This window comes from Oreochromis niloticus, linkage group LG14, assembly GCF_001858045.2.
Source record: "Oreochromis niloticus isolate F11D_XX linkage group LG14, O_niloticus_UMD_NMBU, whole genome shotgun sequence".
Lineage (NCBI taxonomy): Eukaryota > Metazoa > Chordata > Actinopteri > Cichliformes > Cichlidae > Oreochromis > Oreochromis niloticus.
This window is the reverse complement of record NC_031979.2, coordinates 15,416,421-15,440,797: the sequence shown is the minus strand read 5'-3', so window position 1 is coordinate 15,440,797 and position 24,377 is coordinate 15,416,421. Positions and strand designations below refer to the sequence as shown.

General features: G+C 40.1%; 2 protein-coding genes across 2 annotated transcripts; both read right to left on the bottom strand.

Annotated features, from left to right (window-relative positions):
- Positions 1–942: 942 nt before the first annotated feature.
- Positions 943–11,924, bottom strand: barx2 (BARX homeobox 2). The gene is made up of 4 exons (XM_003441683.5): positions 11,453–11,924; positions 6,027–6,342; positions 3,275–3,359; positions 943–2,537 (listed from the first exon to the last, which is right to left on the bottom strand). Exons 1-4 carry the CDS (start codon positions 11,637–11,639, stop codon positions 2,250–2,252), a joined length of 876 nt encoding a protein of 291 aa, XP_003441731.1. The 5' UTR covers positions 11,640–11,924; the 3' UTR covers positions 943–2,249.
- Positions 11,925–14,833: 2,909 nt separating this feature from the next.
- rbm7 (RNA binding motif protein 7) lies at positions 14,834–23,451 on the bottom strand. Its single transcript, XM_003441684.5, has 5 exons — positions 23,252–23,451; positions 22,793–22,955; positions 18,323–18,398; positions 15,994–16,087; positions 14,834–15,818 (listed from the first exon to the last, which is right to left on the bottom strand). The coding sequence occupies exons 1-5, from the start codon at positions 23,342–23,344 to the stop codon at positions 15,447–15,449; spliced, it is 798 nt and encodes a 265-aa protein (XP_003441732.1). The 5' UTR covers positions 23,345–23,451; the 3' UTR covers positions 14,834–15,446.
- Between the last annotated feature and the right edge of the window lie 926 nt (positions 23,452–24,377).

The following is a 24,377-nucleotide window of genomic DNA, read 5'->3' as shown; positions in this document are numbered from 1 at the left end:
ATGTTTTTTTATCTTGTCTCTGATTTATGCAAATACTTCAAAAGTTACAAAGAAATTCAACGATACTTCCTTCTTCCATACTTCCTTGCCTTCTATAGATTAATACGTACTATATGAAGCATGCTTAACAGTGTTTACACAAGGCGTAAAAACCCAGTGTACATTACTCAATGTTAACCTTCGCTGTTTGCTTAAGAAATCATCCATGTCCGGTATCAGTCACTAAAAATACACTTAAAACTGTTCCTCACTTGCCCAGCGACAGAGAGGAGCCCTTAGGTGCACTACGGACCATCGTGTTCTCTGTACAGATAAAAGATGATAAATGTCACAACACAGCGTTTAAATGCTTTGTTCGCTTGACTGTGATTTATGATGAACTTTGACTGCTTTTAATATATCTTCAAAAGCTCCAACAGTAATGGATCTGCCTGAACTTCAGTCTGACAAAGCTACTGTAACTGCTTGATTTACACGTGCTTACCATGACGTGACAGTACGTTTAGAAACCGGATCCTCTGGGTGATTTTCATTTGTTTGATTTAACTTAAAACAAACAGCAAAACTCGTTTGTGGTTGCAAATATGTAAATAGGATAAAATCTTTAAAAGTGCATTGCATTATGCTGTTTTGGACTTTGGAACTGAAGGTTTAATCAAAAGATAAAATTTTATTTTAAACCCTTCATAGCCCCACACGTGGGAAATTTTTGTAGTCCTCTGCATTTAATCCATTCGCTCAGTGAATGAGTGGGCAGCTACCAAACCAGCACCCGGGGAGCAGTGTGTAGGGATGGTACCTTGCTCAAGGGTATCTCGGTGTTCGGTGGATTAAAACCCCTGCCCTTCCTGTCATGGTGCAACCACTCTACCTACTGAGCTATCACCACCCATAATTAAAAAAATGTCAAAAAACCTGTACCTCAGTAAGACCACGCAAAAATACAGCTTGAACGATAGCTATTTTATTAAGTGTATTTACGTACATAAACACACACTTGTATATAGTAAAAATAATTTTACACAAACCTAAAAAAACAAAAACAAACAACAAACAAGTTTACCAAACAAGCATTATTTACATTTGAAAAATACTGCACTTTTCATCTTAAACAATGACAAATAAACGTAAATCTGCAAAACTCAACAGTCGAAACTCTTAAACATTTGAGATCTGTAACAGGACAGAGAGCAGAGTTTGATGTACACGGAGGAGGCACTGACAGGCAGTTTCAAACTGTTATTTTAATTCAGGTCTAACGTACCAATTAGGGTAATCACACAGAGCCTGCAGGCTGAAAACATATTGGAGATTTTATGTGTTTGACGTGTATTTCTCGCACAGGCTATGATTTAATCCCTTTGTGAGTCTAAACTGCTTCAGAGTTATGGTGTCCTTGTGGTTGAAAAACATATTTACTTCCATTTTAAAAGAAATCAGGAACAGCTGAAACATCATATATATATATATATATATATATATAAACTATTTTTCATCCAATTCAAAACAGCAGTTCATATTCTGTTTCATATGTGTATATATTTGAAAGACCATATGTTTTGTACATGTTTCTATTGTATGATACAGTGTATGGCTTGGCAGAAACATTTCTTTTGATCTTTGAAGAAACAAAATAAAAATGCAAGCTTAAATGAGCAAATAATAACCACAGCTCTACAATCTGACTCCAAACTAAAATAGAGATCTTCTTGTCTAAACTGTACAAATCCGTCTCGAAATATGGCACTTACAGTTAGAAATGACTATAAAAAATATACTGCATTTGATATTATTTTATTTAAAAAGCTTTCCTCTGAGACCAACAAGGCACTGTAACCGTTTCATATTACAGAGTTTTGGCAGTGAAGTAAGGTATAATAGAAAGATTCATAGACACCTTTTAATAAGGCATTGGTTGATATTTTGGCACCAACGATGACTGCTGAGATACACGTTAAGGCCCGACTGACCCCTTTTTTTGGATTACTACTCCTTACGCTGCAGGCTGAAGGCAAAAGGTTTACCAGTGCAATCAGTATTTATGGAGATTTGCTCTCAGTATGGCACAATTTCCAGTGAACGAAAAACTCAATGCTACACTGGGTAAAAGCTCTAGGCCACTAACGTGAAGCCGACGATATAGCTAAAGCAACTGGCTCTTAACACCACACAGGCTTTTTTACAGTGATCCTGAGGCACTATTTGTTTTCAGGTTGGCATTTTTTTGGCAGTCTTTGGTTTGTTCTTGCTTAGCTGGCTGTGTGAGTTTCTGACATAAGGAGTGGCAGCTCTCGCTCGGATCCCTCCACTGCCCCGGCTGGATTGTGACTTTCCGAGCTGAGATCTTGAGGTTCCAGTTGGGGTGCTTCTCCTCCACTCTGCACCGCCGCTGCTTTCTCAGCTAATCTCCTCATCCTCTCCTCTTCTTCAATTTTCAGTCGCCGCTCTTCAGCCTCTATTTCCTCCGTGGTGGGAATGGAGTTCTTTTTGGGTCTTCCCTTGGGCTTAGTCGGAGCCTCGTGACCTCCTTTGAGCACCTAGAATAACACACAGGCGGTCTTAGTGGACTCCTCTGGTGATAAATGGCAGCAGAAGTCAAAGGCAACGCTTGCTATTATAGTAATTAAGTGAAGACATATCGCTACTGGCTCCGCCTTGTGCACTCATTTATCTTTAACGATTTCAGGTCTTTTTTGTTCTCAGTTGTTGACCCTTCTACAAAAAGTGTTTGCTCTCGCTGCCGTCATCATCAGTCACACTACACTCTGCCTCTCCGCACCCTCCACTTCCTTCCATGTTGCTATATTTACTTAATATTGTTGCATAAAATAGTAGCAGCAAACATTTCTAAAAACTGCGGTGTGCAATGAAAACAAAATAATCCAAAATGAAAAGGAAGCAAAAAACTGTAAACAAATATTATTGGCCCACATGCAAAAAGCACTCATAATAACACATTCAAGTTTTTGTACTTAATTACAGATAATCCTTTCTCTCATAAAAAAAAATCAAACAACATTAAATCAAAATGCTTTTGTCCAAATAATCTGCGTTTAGATTTGATTTACCCAAAACTAACATTGTCTTTGGCAGTTTTATTACTTTATTGGCTCATTTTGGCAAAAAAGATCATACACATTATTGCCAGTTGCAGTGTTAATATAAGATTTTGCCATTTTTCCAATTCCACTACCAACGGCCTGTCCAGTTAAGAATATTTATTGAATCTGACTTGAACAACTAAAAACACATCAGGCTTTACTTTAGAACTTACCATTTTCTTCCACTTCATACGCCTGTTTTGGTACCATGTCTTCACCTGAAGCTGTGTGAGACCAAGCGACTGTGCCAGGTCTAACCTGCAGAAGCACAAAAAAACAAGATAAAGTTTACGTATGTATATATTTTAGTGTACTTGTTCCAGTACAGTGCTGGAGCCTATCCAGGACATATATCATTACCGCTGGCATGCTTTAAACATCAGCTTCTCTTCACACGAACACAAAAATGTAAAAATCTTGACACTAATTGTGCAGTGTGAATTATAGACTATGATTTCAACTTTATAATGTAATTTCATGCCTAAAGGTTCGCAACACTGAAAACTTAAATAGAGCATTAGGCCACACTTTGTCTAAGCATCTCACGCCAGGAACTCCAGTCTGACACTGTACACCTGCAGCCATCTATGCCGACATCGGTAATCCCATCATAGAGCTCGTAGCTGGATAATTGAGGCCGTCGGAGAAAATTCTGAATGCATCCACCACATGTGGTGATCCATGACTAATAGGGCTATTTGTTGGTGTGTAATATAAAACCTCAGGAAGGGCCAGATAAAGTGGACAAGGCATCCATTAGTGGAAAAAAAAAAAAAGTTTTCTTTTTTCTTTCTTTTTTTTCTTAAATGAGATTTCCTCTTCCCTGATCTTACTCGAGGTCTTTAACAGCCAGATGAAGGATTTTTCACGACCAGCACACCCCAGGGACAGGAGCTGACTTTCATTTGATGGTGACAGTGAAAACTAAGACAGCAAAAAGGAGAGAACAAAATCTAAAAAACAGAGAAAAACAAATCCCTGAGATTCATGGATCTATCTGCATAACCTTATACTAGACAAAAAGCTTGTGTGCGTGCGTGCTAGTGCGTCTAAAAAGACAAGACATGAGGGAAATTGAGCTATCCATCAGATTTCTATAGATAGGGTAAAAACTGGAGGCTAGAAACAGTAATTGCAAAAAAAGCAAAACACCCCAATTATTTATAGTCATTAGTTCTCAAGGGGAAAAACCACACGCTCACAGCAGTACAAACAGTATCTGAGTCACTCCCTCCAGGCCACTGCTGGGCCGCCATTTTGTTCTGTTCTCACACTTTTCACGTGGGACTCCTGGGTGAAAGTGAATACCTCTTAACAAGGGCGATGATGATAAAGATGACGATCATTAAAACACTTGTAACAATACTCGGAAGTGTTATAAAATCATTACCGCTCCTCGATATAAATACTTAAAAGTCTTTTTTTTTCAGGAATATTTTTGGTTTTGCTTCTATCCGCCCCCGCACATACTCTCAGTTCGAGACCGCAGAGGTTCTCGGCCAAGAAAAGGGAAGAGGGAAGCTAAGTTGTCTTTGGATCATAACAAACCAAAGTGAGGCGCATGCCACACCTTTGATGTGGGCTTTTAAAAGGGGATTTTCTCCGTTGATGTTTTTCCACTAGCTGGGTGTTTAATTAATTTTCAACACAGCGTCAGAATCGGATATTTTGACAGGACACAGTATTTTGGCACAGTATTTCATACGGGTAGTTGGTTTTTTGATCACTCAGTTGTACTCTGCCTTGGGGCTTCTGCTTAAGATGAGGCATGGCACCTTTCCAGCAGCTCCAGGCAGGCCAAGATGTGATACATTAAATAATGCATCGTGGGAGTTTTCCCCATGGAGAGGATGTAAATGGAATGACAAATAAATCTGGTTTAATCCAAAAATGCTAATTTATTTTTAGATTGCACGTAGCACACAGTTACACTGCAATGAGTGCAACGAGGATGACATGTTTGCAACATGTTCCTGAAAACAGGAGCTATGTCAGTGTGTAAACAGGTGAACATGCTGCAGCAGTTATTTAAGTTTTTATCACCACTCTCTATGCATATTAAAAAATGAATAAGGGGGTACGGAGGTGCACAAAATCTCTACGTGAAGGTTCACAAGCTGTTTAAAATTCCTGCTGCACATGTGAAGCTTCTTGGAGCGCTTTAGACAACATTTATGGCTAAATGCTCTTCTGGCTTCTAATGGAAAAGCAGCCTGCAGGCCAAATATAAAGTCGAGCTCTACAGTTTTAACTGGAAAAAATACGGTCCCAAAAATGACCCACAGAATGGAACTTAAAACACAGATATTACCATATAGATTACTTCATCTTATTGTAGAAAGCTTAATGCACTTTATGTACACTTGCAGATGTGTGAAATGATTGGCAGTAAATCAGTGTAATACATTTCTGTTTGCTTGTGTTGGCCACTGTCCCTGTTTCACTGAATAAGGCAGTGTTTGGTTGCTGGGGCCTTCTGCTGTTCTAGAGCTCAGGGTTAAAACGTTACTCGTGTCTCAACTAGAACGCTGAGGTAATGCTTTGGCTTTGACGAATTCACATTACATGAGACATGCCCCACAGGATAAATCAAAACTTATGATGCTGGGTTAACCGCCACTTGATAATTGCATCTGTGGCTTTGTGGATGTGCTCGAGGGTGCGCACGTTATGCACTTTCAAATTTTGCTTCATGTAAGTTATGCAGGTTGTCAAAATGCTATGGCTGAGTTGCACTTATATCACGCTTGCTGCTGGTGCATTCTCATCAACTGCATGTAGTGGTTACCTCTGACGCTTCAGAGGTTTGATTTCTTTTATGCAAAATGTTGGTACCGATGAGGCGAAATCATGACTTTGTTTAGTTTATGGGCTTTTATGTTGTGTGTCGTTTCAGTCAGATTTTAGTGTCTGCACCGTACTGACCTATCAGGAGTGGACAAGTACTTCTGCTTCTGGAACTTCTTCTCCAGGCCCATCAGTTGCAGCTCAGTAAAAATAGTACGGCTGCGACGTGGCTTCTTCAGGCGGGGTGTGCTGCGCTCAGTCTCCGACTCGCTGCTGATACTGAGGGGCGTCTGGCTGGGTGACGGCTCGGAGCCTCTGGGATGCTGCGGGGAAAGCAGCGGCAGATGTGGATGGGCAGCGCCCGGAGAGGACGGCTGCGGGACGTGAGCAGGCAGGTTGGGCGGCTGCCTCGTGATCACTGAGAGGAGCGGGTAGGCACGTAGTGACGAGGAGCCTGGACACAAACATAGAGAAATGCATTAAAGTCCAGTAGTTAGAATACACATCCTTCTGAATCAATGCAGCTTTCAAAGAGAGCTATTTTGAACTGCTCAGTCACCTCGGTAATACCATTATCGACCGCCTGTAATTGCTTAGACAGGTTCATTTTTAATTGGCCAGCGTTTGCCGTGAAAAGTGTTTTGGTTGTGACCTTCCTCATGTAGAGGGCTGTGATCCCAGTGACGCAGGCTGTGTTTTACACTGATCCTCTGAACTGCTCAAATGACTGATTATTTTTCAGAGGTTGTTAAGAGCTAACTGCTTCCCAACACAAAACAACCACATGCACACCCACACACGGAGACGAGTGCAGGCACAATAAGCTGTAATAAAATCTAAAAACTAAATCAGACACCACTCAAATAATAAACTTTTCCCCTCTCTTATGTTCTCTCCCACTCTTGCAAACTACACACACACACACTTTTGCTCTCTATCAGAGAAGACAGAAGCAGCAGACGCCAGAATCGATAAAAGCAGCACTTGTCTGGAGCCTATGGGGGAGAGATGGAGACCTGGAGGTTAGCACGGAGGATGCAGCGGGTCACGCAAAGCAAATATAATATCCGCCAGAGAAAAAAAAATCTTCACAGCTTTAAAAAGTAAAACCATTCCCTTAACGAGAAATGACACTCAATCTGAGCACGGTGCAGGCTGTAATGCACGGGCTGATAAGGAACAGTGGGAAGGACACAAGTGGTATTATGGGAGTAGATGAGGAAGATACGGAGGGGGATAAAATGCTCCAGTGGCAAGGAGAAACTAGCCAGTTGTCACACAGAGAAACGCACAGCATATGTGTTTCTGGGTGCCTGTGGCAGATTTGTCTTCTTTAGCTTCTTGTTACCAATAGACAGCCTCAACACAGTGAAATACACATGCCAGAGCTGAGAGAAAACATACTGTCTGACCTTTTTCTGTATGTTTTTTCAAGTTAAGTGAGAACAACATGAACCCAGAAAGAAAATGAAGCACACGGTTTACGGTTAAATGAGTCATACATACAAAGACTTAAGATATAAAATTTGCATCAATTCAGGTAAAACTCACTGTTTAACTATTAATTAACAGCAAGCACACCACATTCAAATGCATATACGAATGTTGCCCTCCAAACGAAGAAAGGCACATACACACATGACACTCTGCCTCAGGCTCATCATGACATCATGGTAAGGCACTGAGGTCATCGCTAATCCTCCAACGTTAGATTGGTGGTATTGCAACAAGTCTAGACAAGAAGACCTCTCTTCTCTTCTTGTATGAGCTTGCCATATATTCATGTTTCTTCTTACATGGTTTCTGTCTTACGCTCTGTATAATATCTATGTTTGTTTGAGTGACTCATCAGAGATAACAAATACATCATGCATATTTACCAAACTATAATTTACAGGAAAACCGGATGGTGTCAGTCATGGCTCTATGGCAAAAGAACACACTTCTGTTTGTCTTCACAACTGTCGAGAAATCTTGTGTCAACAAAACTAAATGGTGTCTTCCGAGAGTCCCCCAGAGGTGGGACGAAAAACAAAGAAGAGAGCAAAGAATGCTAGCCCTCATGGTGACTTTCCACTGACGGTAAAGCCATCCCTCTGACATGTTGTTGACAAGTGCCAGTGTCCTGTCAATAGTCTACAAATAAACTGTTTGAGTAGTTGCAAGAGCGCAGTTCAGCCCCATGCAAAAGCACACTGATACTCTTGATAATCACAGTTGGAATGCAGGCACTGGTACAAATGCTTGTAGTAACCATTACAGAAGACATACTTGCTAAGAATAGATCAAGAAGAGCAGTTTGTTAAGCACTCCTTTTGATACCAGCTGTTTTCTCTATTGATAACATAGTTATTGTGACATAATGCTTACTGAAAAAAAAACTTTATTTGCATTCATTTTCATTGAGTGAAGAGCAAGCGTGTTATTTTTAGAACTACACGGAAAATAGTTTTAATGCCACAATTTTGATGCCACAACCTGGAACTGCCTGATGCCTATCATAACATCTACACTCCTTCTGTCACTTGTTTTTTTTCCTCAATGGTGAGGAAGTATGGGTGATTCATTGCTTTGCTATGACAAGTGTACGTGAGCATTTGACATGTTCTGCATATAAACTATCTGATGACATCTAGGAAGTTGCTCAATTAATTTTCTTTCTTTTCTTTTTTTTTGTTGCTTTTGTCCTCGCTCCTTGAAAACAAATCAAGCACTGCTGGGGCAACGTGATGTAGTTTCTCTGTTTTCCCTTAGACACAAATATTTAATTTCTATTAAATTCCTGTAATCCTGACTGATTACAGGAATTTAATGGCCCTTCTAAGAATGTGCCAGAGAAAAAATGTCTTGTATCTTGTTGAGTGTAACTGTGTAAAAGTATTTGCTCTAACAGAGTCAGCCCATCTATCAAAAAGCATCGCGTTAAACGTGCTAAGCATTTAGCCTGAAACCCGATCTACAGAGGTGGCAGCAGAAATTAGCCCGTAGCATCAACTACTTTTAGAGACAACTTATTACTTATCCTTTTCAGAAACAGAAAAATCTCATGGCTATGCGGGAATGACAAGGAGATGACAAGCTGTCAAACATTATCCTTAACAGAAGATTGAAGACGTGTGTGCATTTTCTCTTTGTGTGTACGCATACTTGCCTGTGTGTGCTGACATGGGTGTAATCATACTGCTTAACTTGACTTTATGCTTAATGGGAGACTTTATTGTCTGCAGCAGATTAAGTTTTAAGATGGGATAAAAACCCTTTTGCTCACTTGGATTTCTCCTGTAAGCCCTCAGCCAGTGCTAAACCAGTATGCAGCAGCCCTTGGGCTTCACACACTCCTACTTTTTTTCTTTTTTTTCATTATGTTGTCAGGTGAGATTACACCACAGTTGATCTTAATCTCTCTCACCTCTTCCAGAAAACACCACTAAAAGCCCTACCCTAGGTCCTGCTGAGAGATGGAAAGCCAAATGAAATATTGTAAGCTGCCATTCTGCTGCTCACTGCTCAGCACCAGGTCAAGGCTCATTATCTCAGATCCCTCTGTAACTGACATGGAACAAATTCTATGAATACTGTACACCATTAAGAGCTCGGTTTATTTCACATTGGGGGGAAAAAGATGAAAAAAAACAACTCTCAGAATAAATGCACTAAGAACATTAAGGTGGTATGTTTGACTAACACAGGGGCAATTAAAAAAACAAAAAAACACAGTAAACTAACTCATTTGTCATCCTGCAGTCAACATTGATGGCATCACTGTCTTTCAGCGGCCTCAACTGGCAGCAGGAGGCTATAACATCCTTTCCTTCACAGAATGAAGAAGTTAACTTTCACTGTTAGGGGGCCATGCAGTGGCCAGCCACCTCTCTTTGGCCCAGGACCTCTAAGTCTGCCAGCTTCTATATCAAGCTCTAAAAGCCATTGATGTTGGAGAATATACTGTGTCTAACACCCCCGCAGCTACAAATAAGTAGTGGGCACAGTGTTCTGATATGCAGGGCGGGTTACACTATCCATCCGAACAGAGGGGTGCCAAAGCCCAGTCATAGTGCCCTCTAGCATACACCAACCATATCAGAGGGATGAGGGAATCGTTCCCCCTATTTTTATCCCCCCCATCGCTGTCATCATCAAATTGCAGTGGCTATTATTTCAGACTCTAGAGCAATTATCCTAATGGTTACCAGAGCGTGCAGTAGCCTTTGAGTTGTTGTGATTCAGTGGAAAATACAACTTAAGAGTCAACAAAAAAGTTGTGTTTTCGTGAAATGTAACATGCTGTACCTTCTGAGATCTGTCAAACTGTAGTTTGGTTCAGCAACTACAAGACACATTTAAGGGGCTGCTTTCAAACTGACTTTAAATCAATGGTCTATCTATCTATCCATCTATCTATCTATCTATCCATCTATCTATCCATCTATCCATCTATTTCATTTTAGCAGCATAAGCATGAAATACTAAAACACACTGAATAACCTCAAAAAGAGCCACGGTTATTTGTTTGAGTCATATGTTTGTGCTCTATATTTCATTCAGTATTGGTCAAAACACATCAGTACACTTTATTATTATCATTATTATTATTATTATTATTATTGTTGTTGTTGTTGTTGTTGTTGTTGTTAGTATTATTATTATTGTTGTTGTTATTAGTTTTGTTTCCTACAACTTTTTTCATGTTACTACATCTATATTTCTAGCAACACAAAGTCATTTATCATCATTTAATCTGTAAATACCCACCGCGTTAGGGACATTAAAGGCAACATTTGGCAAACCAGAAAACTCATAATTATCAAAACAAATGGGATAAAATAGACTGAAGGTTGGCGCTTAGTTATGACGGGTTTCTAGCGTTAGATTTTCCTTTATCGTTTACTTTATCTGTTGTACTCTTCGTTGACTTATCAGTTCAATCATTTATCCGCTCGATAAAAAAAGTCCTTAAGCATCATTGAAATTCACTGACGAATGCACTTGAGTTTCAACACCAAACACTTAGCTGATATGAAACGATTTATCATGTAAAGTTTAGAATGATGAAGATGAAGTCACTGTTGTAGCAATAAGAGAAAGTCCAGACTAACTGCGATTAAACGACACTAGAAAACAATTATGCAAGCCTTCAAAGAGATATGAAATCAGGCAATGCAATCATGTATATATCTTTTTATTCGCACTATTGCATCAAATCAATTATCTATCTATGATCATTAAAATAACAGAGTAACTGTGGAGCTATACGTTACCATATTATTCTGTCAACACAGACGCATAATCCTCATCACCACTGAGTGTATGTCGAGTTGTACCTGCCTAAACCTGTGTACAGGAAATAACAACTCACCAATCACGGGACATTTAAATATATCATATTATTCTGATTATTATTTAAATAAAAAAAAAATCGATTACAGTACCGAAATACTATGTAAGTGTTTCGATTTTTATGCGTAAAATTATCTGCAACCTACTAATGAGTGCGTCTCACATATATTTTAAAAAATATCTATTTACTTTATTTCTTTCTCAAGTAGACGGAAGAAACGTCTTACCCGAACACGAATGAAGAGGCTTTGGTCGAACAATGAGTGAAGGACACACCGAGTAGAGAGAGAGTTTCTCAAAATAATCACATGTCTCCTTCGAGAGGATCTCGTCAATCATGAAAGTCTTGTAGCGCCGCCTGGCAGCTTTCAGCTGCCCAGGGGAGGAGAGCCTCAACTCGGCTTGACAGTGCATGATCTGTCCCTGTGCGTCGTGCGCAATCGTCGCTGCACAAAATCTTCAGTAATTTCTAAGCATATGAAGCTTCAACCGTCTTTAAAGCCGAATGTTGGAGTTCATGCGTTAAAACAACTCATTGCTTATCTTTAAAAATCAAGTTTAGCTTTCCCTGAAGTGTCCCGGTGAGGATCGCTAGCCTTCAACTTGAGCTGCGCAGAGCGGTACAGCGGTAATGAACTCACTACAATCTGTGCTCACACCCACTGCTATATAAACCATCCCTTAACACAACTCTGCTGCTCCATCTCTCTCTCTCCCTCTCCCTCTCTCTCTCTCTCACACACACACACACACACACACACGTACTGTACATACAACACCTCATGCCCGCATAAAAACTTGTTTCTCTCTCAGCTTTATTTTGCGGACTAGCCCACAACTTAGAGCGCCAGAGTAAAACCACAGTTTCCAGAACAGAAACTAATATCATCATCAAAGCTATACTATTAAAATAATATTAATATACCTATCAAACATACATCTAATATTATTAGCTGTGTTTCAGGTCAAGTAATAGACCTCGGTTTTCAGGCTAAGATTATTTATTAACACGAAATTGGTGGCGCTTCATGATTTATATGAAATCATTTGTAATTGTCTTTAGCTGTAGACCAGTGTGTAAGGATCTGTCCGAGAAACAGCATGCGGTGTAATCTATTCGATAGTTTGTTTTATTCACGCTATCACAGGCTATGACCTAAGAAAACGATAAGCTCATTTATATGTCGGGATAACTCTTTCTTTCTTTCTTTCTTTCTACATTATACATTTTATACGACATACAGTTATGTGGTTTGTTATTTCTTTAAAACTATTTAATTATTTATATACACCGCAAAATCATTTTCATTTTTAACAAAACAACAGCAACAACAACCGTAATAATAATAATAATGATAATAATAATAACAACAATAATAATAATTATAATTATAATAATGGCACAAAAAAGATATTTTACGTTAAAACGGTAAACACAAGAATTTATGCTATAACGGACCCCAACCTTTTTGTGGTTACAGGCCGTGTCAGTTAACTTATTGTCGTTATTCATATCGCAAACAAGCTGCGACAGGTGTAATTTATCACAAATCAGCATGCATGGCAGGATCATACACAAAAAGTCTTATTAACAGTCATTTTCCAATAAAATTGGCTTCCACAGAATAAAAGCACCTGTATGTTTATTCCCCATCCTTGTTCCTGCTTGGCACAGAATTCGTTTGGTTCAACGGTGAAATCTATTTTAAGAGAAGTATCTGTCATTAAGCTCGAATAAAGGTAGGATGAGTGTCAGCCACGAGCTGACAGCTCTGGCATTAATGCGTGGAAGGCTACAGGCACGTTCAACTCGCACAAACTAATCTCTGCATATTTTCTCAGTGTGTTTTATTTCCCTGTAATCTTCATTTAAGAATTGTTATAACACAGAAAAGGAAAGACAAAATCTAATTTTTGGCTACTCTTTTGTTTTTAAGTCCACTAACGAATAACTGTTTAAAAGAAATCAGTTTAAGAGTGCTTGTTGCATAATTTGATTTTGTTTTGATTTTATTTTATTTTTTGTGTACGTTATGATTGCAATAAAATGAACAACAGTCTTCTGGCGAGAAAGGCTGGTGCAGATAGAGTTTCAAACAGTCCGAAAAACTTCGAAAAGTCGGTGTGCGGGGGAAACAATTATCATCACAACTGGAAATAAACTGAACCCGGTGGCAACTCGTACCTCCACAGCCACCGTGTCCAAAGTGTGGAGGGGGGAAATGTGGGAGCTCTGCACGGGAAGCTCAGCTTTCTTTTTCAGAGGATTGATGGCTTGATCGAAGAGGAGATGGAAACAACTGCTGAGGTGTCCGCAGAACACGTTTTACTTTTTAGGTCGTTGATGCACGAAAGAAAGGAGAAAACTCTTCTCTGGTGACATAATTTCTGAATATTTAAATGTATTTAACTGTACTTGCGATTGCAAACCACAACGGTAATATTAAAGTCAAATGAGATTCGATACAATGAAGGGAGTGGAGGGAAATTTAGGCCCCGGTGAACCCAGCAACCTGAGGTGGTGCCAAGCTCCTGCAGTCACGGCTGCAGGCATCTTGTCAGATGGGGTTTGCATTGCGGGGCACGGCAACAGGGGAGGCAGAGTCCCTTGGTGTTTGGAAGCGGATCATTTCAGGAGGCACGCTTCTATATAAGTCCACACAGCAGCGGCTACCGAGCGGCCTCTCTAATCCGCCCGCTCCAGGGCTGGAGACGCCAGGCAGATCAACCAATTAGAAGAGTTATGCGGCAGCCCGAAGCGTAATAAAGGCCTTCCTAGTACTGACACCGAACAGAGGATACTCTCTATTAGAGCGATTGGGAGCATCAGGATGCAATCAGACGATAGGTAGATTACAAGCAAGTCAGAGCTTAGTTCAGAGGGTGCAAATACAGCTCTACTTTTGGACTGTGGGAGATTTACTGAGGGATCTAGTTGTCGATATTGCGCGGGAGCCGCTGTTAGTGGCATAAGCGCTTTCGGAAGGGTAATTATGACCTCTATACAGACATTAAGTGATTTGACGACCACTGCACGAGAAACCGACCGGGAGACAATGCCTGATCGCACCGTCAGATGGTAGGGATAAAGTACTGCTAATTTTAAGTTGGAACAATAAACTACCTTTCGTTTCTGCGAAGTCCCCCAAACCTGTGCCACTCGCTAAGGGTGAACAAGAACAAGAACCGGTTACGTGGGACTCTAGCGAATAAGCAGTAAACCTAAACATAACTGAATGTGGTCAAGAGTACAGAATGAGTGTCAAACCTATGTATAGACTTGAAAGCATCATGAACTGAAAGGTCAAATAGGAGCTGATCATGTGGCTCAGTTATATTTACCACCTTAATTGATTCAATAAAAGGATGTGTGTGGCGCCACCTGTAGATTACTTCATAACCCACTGCACAAGCATATTAGTTACACGAGGTCCATTTATAGGTGCAGATAAGGCCTTGTGTGCATGCATTACAGCATGTAGCATCAACATACAATAGCCTACTTACTTAACTTAGCCACATACACAAACAGCTGTAAACGGGTTCACGATGTAGAGCCAAGACCCTAAAGTATTTGAGTTGTTGCCGGATGAAAGACAAGGCAGCAGTCAAATGAAAAGAGCTTTATAATAATGCAAATGTTCATTTTAAAACAGTCTTACAGATAAGAGTAAAAACAAAAAAAAATTCTGGAAAAGAGCAAGGTTAGATGATGTTACAATCAGAAAAAGTCAGTGCCCTGTTGTAGTAAGTGGTGCTGGTGGAATCTGAAAGTTATTGTTCTTTTTTTGCGAAGTACCTGAAGATTTTTTTTTTTTAACTATGGCAGCACCATTTAAATATTATTTGCATAACATAAAAAAATCGCCCAATTTCTTTTTTTTAATACTTCCCCTCCCTTGTATTCTAAAAATCGCTACTAATTATAGCTTTTGTCCTTGCTCTCATGACAAAATGACACTCTACAAAATATCTCCAACGTCTGTGATGAAAAGCTCACACGAAAGAAGAGTACAAATTTAAAAATGCCTTAAAAGTAAAATAAAATTAATAAAAAAATGTCTCTAAGGCATGAGTTATTAAATCTTAAAACTGATAGGATCATTACAAACAACCTGAGTATACACAAAAACGTTTTTCAACATAGTTCATCATCTTTAGAAAAGTGTCCTCAAATCCGAAGAACTTAAGTCTGTACAGAATTTTTTTCTTTTTTACATCTCAGTATCGTTGCCATCTGCTGTCTTGGTAGCCACGGTTGCTACCCCTATCATCATACGGTCTATTGCCGCCTCTGTTGTCATAGTGACGGTTGCCACTCCTGTTGCTCTGGTGTTGGTGATGGTGGTGGTGGCTCTCTCGGCCGTGGCCGTGTTGCTGATGACGGCCAGAGACCGACTCGTCCGCGTAGCGCTGGCTTCTTCCAGTGCTGTTATTCTGGGACGCGTGATGCCGATAGGGGGTATTGTCATGATGCCTTGAGTCGCCACTGACGGACTTTCCACCTCCAAACGTCTGCCGCTGTGGAGGTTTTAAGGTGCCGTTTAACTGGTCCATTTGCTTCATGTGAGTCTGCCACATCACGTTGTTCATCTACAGACGCAAATAAAAGGTCCGATTTCACACACAGCTGAAATATCGACTTATTTGTTACACAATAACAGAGCTAGTCGAACATAAAAAAAGCCAAGTACAATCCTTGAATAACGCATATGAATTCTGTCCGTTATGGAAATACAGTATTGTTTTTTTAAGAAAAAAAGCTTACCATGACATGCTTCTGCAGATTATCGGGAGAAGAAAAGGATCTCTGTATTTGGTGTGGAGGAGTATACGGTGGAGAACTGAAATGGACTGGGGTTCTGTAAGAGTGTGGAAATAGTTTTCAAATATTTTGTGTCACCAAAAAAGAAAAAAAAAAAAGAAAAAAAAAATCACAAGCAATTTATAAGGGTCTTCAAATAAGATCAACATTTAATTTTTTTATTAGAACTTTTTCCTATTTTGCTTTTCTACTTTGAGCACTTAAAGCCCTTTTTACTACAAGCTTCATTCACCTATTCACACCCAAATTCATATGAATGCTTTGGCCCTAACTAAGCAACTTCTCTAGCGTTCGCACACACACTCGCACTCTGGATGCATTGAGGGAAGCTTAGTGCTCAGTGTTTTGCCCAAGGATATTTCAACATGCAAACTTGAGTAGCTGGTGATTGAACCGTCGACCTTTGGATTTCCAGACGACCTGCTCTATCTCCTAATCCACAGCTGCCCCAACAACTTAACTATTGTAGGTGAAGGGATCAGTGACTGAGGGGAACTTCAGTGACTACATAAACTTAGAACTACCAAAGGTTCTAACAAAGCTACTAATTACTACAAGGCTATAGGACAGCACCCATGACAACATATGTTATTTTTAACATTATTATAATTTATTATAACTAGTTTTGCAGGATGAGCCAAAAATTCTATTGTGAGTACTTCCCGGACACACCAATATAAAAATGAATCTACCTCTAACAACAAAATAACAAGAAAACCACTGCAAAATGTTTTGCAAATTATGATTTACTTTACTTTTAGAAAAAGATTGCGGAAAGAAAATTTCACTCGTTGACTAATTTTAAATTAACAAAATATTTAAATTGACCACAATCTGATGCATGAGGCTAAAATCTGGTTTTAAAAGTAGTGCAAAAGTATGCAACAGCCATTTGAAACAGCTAGCTTCCTTCTTTAATGATTACATCATACTTCAAATGCTGCTGAAGTGTGTGACACTTTGTGCCAAATCACAATACACACCTACAATGTCAGATTAATTTGCCAAGTGTGGGTAATGTTGGCAGTGCCAGCACCAGCCCCACCCATCGCACGCTAGCATTGACACACCTGTGCAGAATATCATTAAACATCACTCCAGTTTAGTGGCTATGCCTGCTTACTCAGATGCAGCCTGCACACAAACATTTTCACTCATTTTCTAAGTAATCCAGACGTACACCAGTTTGCGCAGCTGTCATCTGTGTACTTTGCACCTTGCTTATTAACAACATCTCATAGAGAGAGATGGGGGAGAGAGAGAAGCTGATGTCTAATGGGAATCAAAAGCTAATGACACAGTACATTGATTAAATAAGAAGACATTTGTTTCTGGCACCAACAGCAACATGTAAATGTCTACTAACTTAGACGTGTGCACTCCTGTTTTCATCTTCTACAAGTGTAATAAAAATTATAAAGGTATGTGACTGGCTGGGACAATTCTCAGAATATTAGGGTCATTTTCTCATTTCCATTACCTACTCACAAATGTGTTTTCCTGAGGTGATGTAACAGAATAAGGCAGCAATGACCAGTTCATGGTTTCCATGTGTTTACATCTGCACTCTACACTTTGACAGTCCTGTGCTGATGACTATATTCGTGTTACATGGACCACGTGCGATATATTTAGAGTTTCTCTAAATATGACTATTATCTTGAGGAAATTTTCGCCTCTACTACTGTGGAAGGATATATTTGTGACAGATTAGAAATTATCTGATGACTGTGATATTCAAAAGAACTAGGCATCACAAACATGAGCTTAACTCCATTTTCACTTCACTTTATAACTGAAAGATGCTGCTTTCACCAAACTAACAAGCTTTAACTTGCTAATCAGGTTAGAAAGACATTTTAATGACTATTATTCATCCATTTCACCGCCATAAAAAAGCAGAAGGGTCGTAAGTCTTATATACACTTATGACTGAATAATGTTTTTGGATTCTTTGGTCTAACAGTCAGCCTGTTTTGAACAGTACACAATTTTTATTCATTTCAGGCTCAGGTGCTATAGTAATGGTGACTTGAAGCACCTGACTTAATTCTACTACATCACAACTGTAGTTAAGTGTGACTCCAAAGCACTGATTTGTTTTGGGGGTTTTTGGTGACATGTTACTGCAGTCTCAATGGACTTTATTTTTTATGAATATTTTAATACTTGAGAGTAAAACTTGTCAGTCTTTCCTCTTATTGACAGCATGTGAGCATCTTAATTGGTACAATAAGATGATACCTTTTGATGCTGCGAGACACTCTCTTACCTCTGGCCATGGGGATTTGGGGTGCTTGCAGGACTTGTATTCTGTGAGTTCCCTGGATTGCTGCAATGACTGCTGCCTATGAACGAGCAAAACAAAATTTATATTAAAAAGAAGAAAGCACACATATACTTGATCCATACCTAATAAAATGACAAACACACACTCTCTTGATTAAGGAAAAGAAATATTGCAGTAATCTTAATATATTAGTAATATAGCAAATGTATGTATGCCATTAGGTTACTGTTGTTATGACTTTTTGCTATATAAATAAAATTAAACTGAAAATAATTGAATTAAACTCTGTCCCCTAGCTCCTCCTACAAGTGTTAACTAATCTAGATGAAACTGATAAGATAAACTTACCAAGACTATAAACGTCTTTATAGCTGTTGGGAATTATTTTTATAACACTTAAATTCTTAGAAATCATATATATTACATATAGTAGCTGACTCAAAATGAATGGCTAAATTACGGCTATGTTACGTGCATGTTTTTCTTTGTAAATCAATTTTAAGTGCAGTTTTTGAGGTCACTGGAACGTGTTATTATGCATATATGTAAATAACTGTTGATCAAAATGCGACTAATTCTCATTCACTTACTATACTGTAAGCACACTAATCTGTAGCTTTTAATGATATAGCATATTGTATTACTAGATTTACAATTAAATTAAATCTCTAAATCCCCAATATACTTAACTAAAGCTAAAAAAAAATAAAAATCTTTGTGGTGTAAATCCCACTAACATTTTCGTTTTTGTCATCAGCCCTTTAATGAGTGTTTGTTATCATAGCTTGCTTCAGCCTGTTTGCTTTACATGTGAAATTGTAGTTATATTTCTGGAACAGGCCCAAACGGGCTACTGGCTTGACAGCTAACATGTTTTTTACTGGTCCTTGGCCATCGGGCATTTGGTTAAGTCACAAAGGTTTTGGAAAATTGGGGGTTTTTTTGCTTCACTAACACTGCCAATAAAGATCTGATGTGCCAAGAGGAAATACATTTTGTTCCATGTGAAGTAATATTTTAAAGGGACAGGTTTGTCTTTGCTCTGGGCTTTAGAGGCAGTTATGCATCTAAATAATATTGGTTCTTGTTGCCTAGTTTTGCAGACATCTGGATAAAAATGCATGGCTTCTTATGAGCACAATCAACAAACACCACTTGAAATTGTGGTGCTTTACATGCAAAATACCACATGTGAAAAGCACAGAAGCAAACTCCCCTCACCAGAAATTATGAATCTATTTACCCCCCTTCACAAAAGCGTGAGCAGTTTTAGATAGGAACTAAGTCTACCTTTACTCATTTTTTTAACTTAAAAGTTAAAAAAAATAAAAATAAAGAGAGTACAATAGTTTACCCAAGTTTGGTCTTCTGCATTTATAGTCCTTCAACTAATTGTAATGAAACAATCACAAGTGAAGTTGGCTTCCATGTTTATTGCCAACTATGATTAGAGGAGTTAAATACCCAAAATGCTACAGCTACACTATCTAGTAAAATAGTTGCATACCCAAGTGTTGATTTACATGGTTATATATACACACACACACACACACACACATATATTTAAATAAAAAAAAATAATAACAATAAAAAAAAACCTAAAAAAAAAAAAACCACCCAGCACGCCCCTGCGGGCGGTTTATCCTTCAAGCTCGGGTCCTCTACCAGAGGCCTGGGAGCTTGAGGGTCCTGCGCAGTATCTTAGCTGTTCCCAGGACTGCGCTCTTCTGGACAGAGATCTCCGATGTTGTTCCCGGGATCTGCTGGAGCCACTCGCCTAGCTTGGGAGTCACCGCACCTAGTGCTCCGATTACCACTGGGACCACCGTTACCTTCACCCTCCACATCCTCTCGAGCTCTTCTCTGAGCCCTTGGTATTTCTCTAGCTTCTCGTGTTCCTTCTTTCTGATGTTGCCGTCATTCGGAACCGCTACATCGATCACTACGGCCGTCTTCCTCTGCTTGTCCACCACCACTATGTCCGGTTGGTTAGCCACCACCATTTTGTCCGTCTGTATCTGGAAGTCCCACAGGATCTTAGCTCGGTCATTCTCCACCACCCTTGGGGGCATCTCCCATTTTGACCTCGGAACTTCCAGGCCATATGTGGCACAGATGTTTCTGTATACTATGCCGGCCACTTGGTTATGGTGTTCCATGTATGCCCTGTCTTACACCCTGCTGTTATGTGCTGGATTGTCTCAGGGGCATCTTTACACAGCCTGCACCTGGGGTCTTGCCTGGTGTGATAGACCCCTATGGGGCCTCTATGGATCTTGTGCTCAGAGCTTGTTCTTGTGCTGCCATGATTAGTGCCTCTGTGCTGTCTCTCAGTCCAGCTTTGTCCGGCCACTGGTAGGATTTCTGGATATCAGCCACCTCCTCTATCTGCCGGTGGTACTTCCATGATGGTTCCTCGTCTCCCTCCTCTTTCTTGGGTTTCTGCTGCCTGAGGTATTCACTGAGCACTCGGTCAGTTGGGGCCATCTTCCCAATGTATTCTTGGATGTTCGTTGTCTCGTCCTGGACTGTGGTGCTGACACTCACCAGTCCCCGGCCCCCTTCCTTCCGCTTAGCGTACAGCCTCAGGGTGCTGGACTTGGGGTGAAACCCTCCATGCATGGTAAGGAGCTTTCTTGTCTTTATGTCAGTGGCTTCTATCTCTTCCTTTGGCCAACTTATTATACCAGCTGGGTACCTGATCACGGGCAGGGCGAAGGTGTTGATAGCCCGGATCTTGTTCTTACCGTTCAGCTGACTCCTCAGGACTTGCCTGACCCTCTGCAGGTACTTGGTGGTTGCAGCTTTCCTAGCGGCCTCTTCATGGTTCCCATTCGCCTGCAGGATCCCCAGGTAATTGTAGCTGTCCTCTATGTCTGCAATGTTGCCTTCTGGTAGCTCGATCCCCTCAGTTCTGACTACCTTCCCTCTCTTTGTTATCATCCGACTACACTTCTCCAGCCCGAATGACATCCCGATGTCATTGCTGTATATCCTGGTAGTGTGGATCAGTGAATCGATGTCTCGTTCACTCTTGGCATACAGCTTGATGTCATCCATGTACAGGAGGTGGCTGACAACTGCTCCATTCCGTAGTCGGTATCCGTAGCCAGTCTTGTTAATGATCTCACTGAGGGGGTTCAGGCCTATGCAGAACAGCAGTGGGGACAGAGCATCTCCTTGGTAGATCCCGCACTTGATGGTGACTTGTGCTATGGGCTTGGAGTTGGCCTCTAGTGTTATACGCCACATCCCCATTGAGTTCCTGATGAAGGCTCTTAGGGTTCTGTTGATCTCGTACAATTCTAGGCATTCCAGTATCCAGCTGTGGGGCATCGAGTCATAGGCCTTCTTGTAATCAATCCAGGCAGTGCACAGGTTGGTCAGCTTGGTCTTGCAGTCTCCGCTGACTGTTCTGTCTACCAGTAGCTGGTGTTTTGCGCCTCTGGTATTCTTGCCAATCCCTTTCTGTGCCCCGCTCATGTATTGACCCATGTGCCTGTTCATCTTAGCCGATATGATGCCTGACAGGAGCTTCCATGTAGTACTGAGGCAGGTTATTGCCTCAGTACTACTCAGTATTGTATATGTATGTATACACACACACACACACACACACACACACACACACACAGAGAAGGAATAGAACTGAGAGGAAACCTTGAACGACTTAGTAGTTGAATTAAATTACTCAAATCTACAGAAAAACAGAGGGTTGCAGCGTTAGGATGGAATGTGCATTGACTTTTTAACATATAAAGATATGTATTTCCAGACAAGATACTAAGACGAGGCAGTATAGTTAAAAGTCGTATCACTTCTTTGTCACTGCATTGTCTGACTTATATAATTTTACCTCTCTTTCTCTCTCTCTGTTCCACACACAGAGAGAGAGAAAGAGAGGTAAAATTATATAAGTCAGACAATGCAGTGACAAAGAAGTGATACGACTTTTAACTATACTGCCTCGTCTTAGTATCTTGTCTGAAAATACATATCTTTATATGTTAAAAAGTCAATGCACATTCCATCCTAACGCTGCAACCCTCTGTTTTTCTGTAGATTTGAGTAATTTAATTCAACTACTAAGTCGTTCAAGGTTTCCTCAGTTCTATTCCTTCTAACCTGCTATGCACACTGACAACTGTGCACAACACCGAAACCAAAGAATCCCTATCGGTTGTAGTGGTTACTGAACTTGGGTCATTGCTTTTCAATAACACCAGCAGTAGTTTACTCTAGTACTGACGCCTACTTCTTTACGTGATCCAAGAAGTTAGTAGTTGATGGAAAACATGATGGTCGCAGCTTTGTCTGTGATAGCTTTTTAGTTACTCATTTCTGGATAGTCAAACGTTAATTGAAACGTTCAGTGTTGAAACCACACAAACATGCACAAAACACGTTAAAATATTTACGTCATAATTTAAAGCAACAACAATGTCAGCTCACCTGATCTGAACTGCACATGGATATTTCTCCCATACAGCATGGTTCCGTTTAGGAGTTGCACGGCGTAGGGCACGGACACGTCATGCTTGTATACGGCAAAACCAAACGTCTTCTGTCTCCCATCCGCGTCCTTTGGAATTTTAGTTTTGACGAGAGGTCCTGCCTGCAGAAAGGATCAATGAATTTCGTAAACAAAAGCCTGTGGTCAACAGCTAAAGCTAATGGCAGCTAACTCGCTAGCTACTGTGATTGGGGGTGAAACTATACACTACCCACACCGCATGTGTAAAACACCAAAAGATATGTAAACGAGACACATTTGTTACCGCACAATATAGCTTACAGCTCCCCTTGTTAGTACATTCCGGTCACTTTGTTTGTAAGTGGTTTCTGTGCCACTAGCTAGCTGTTATGCTAACCACAGTTTCTAGTTTTATGAATCGGTCGCGAAAGCAGCACCTGTAAAAACAACTCGAACAAAAGCTCCTCCGTCACTTTAGTATCTAGGTTTCTTATGAAGACGGTGCGGTCCGTTTCCTCCTCTATTCCCATTGTATTTAAGCAAATCCAAAACCCGTTAGCAACAAAAACGCTAAAGCCCAGCCAAATAGCACTGCGACACACAACAACCGGAAGGCCTATCTTGCCGTAAAGTAAAAGCTGTTGGTCTTTCAACTGCTGTTTCACGACATCTGAATACTTTTCATTTCGGGCCTTCACAACGTGTATTTAACATGCTATATTCTGAATTAATATACACAATTACATTTTAAATGTTATATATTATATGGCACTTCTCAACAAAGGCACACACCAGGAGAGCTGCTGAAATAATGACAGATTTTAAAATCAAGAGTGATATAATTGATCTTTCGAATAACTGGCTTGGAAATCACTGCATGTTAAATTATAATCGATTTGTTTGACAGTAATGTAATATTGTTGCACGTCACTAGGGGATTTAAAGAGGACAAGAAACACCACATGTCGCAGGAGCCTAAATTTATTTGAATTTTTTTTTTTTTCTCTCTTTACATGTTCAATTACAATTATTATTTTACTTATCTTAGAACTGTATGAGAAATAGGTCTATTAAAAGACAAGCTAAATGCATGTTAATAAAATGCAGAAACATATGTAACATGTAACATGTAACAAACGCAGACATTAAAGCAGTCGTGCCAGAATGTCGTGCTGAAAAGAAAGATTCTTTAAAATACAAGGGGGAGCAAGCAAGTCAGATACCCAGGGCACAGAGATGAAGGTCTGATCAGAAACAGTTTATTACTAGGCCAGGGATCACAAATAAAAAACACCCTTAAAAACATACGGGAAAAATGTTATGACAGCTAAAACTAGTAAAAATACAATTTTCTACATTTACTAAAATTCCCTGATGTCATGTCCCACAACTATGGATGCATTATGGGTCCACCAGCGGGCCAGAAATTCCTTTGCATGAGTTGGTTCCAGGCCAGCCCTGTCTTAGGACGACGGGGAGGAGCCTCCTATTCCCCTCTTGTCCTCTCACTGGGCCGCCCACATCCATTTCACACCGGAATCCTCCACGCAATGCCACCATGGA

Excerpts from the sequence above, each read along its gene's own strand:
- barx2 (XM_003441683.5), bottom strand. The coding sequence starts at position 11,639 with ATGCACTGTCAAGCCGAGTTGAGGCTCTCCTCCCCTGGGCAGCTGAAA. Across the intron at positions 3,360-6,026 it reads TACTTGTCCACTCCTGATAG|GTTAGACCTGGCACAGTCGC; the intron begins GTCAGTACGGTG and ends GTGCTTCTGCAG. Across the intron at positions 2,538-3,274 it reads GTATGAAGTGGAAGAAAATG|GTGCTCAAAGGAGGTCACGA; the intron begins GTAAGTTCTAAA and ends GTGTTATTCTAG.
- rbm7 (XM_003441684.5), bottom strand. The coding sequence starts at position 23,344 with ATGGGAATAGAGGAGGAAACGGACCGCACCGTCTTCATAAGAAACCTA. Across the intron at positions 22,956-23,251 it reads TGTTCGAGTTGTTTTTACAG|GCAGGACCTCTCGTCAAAAC; the intron begins GTGCTGCTTTCG and ends TCCTTTCTGCAG. Across the intron at positions 15,819-15,993 it reads ATCTGCAGAAGCATGTCATG|ATGAACAACGTGATGTGGCA; the intron begins GTAAGCTTTTTT and ends TTGCGTCTGTAG.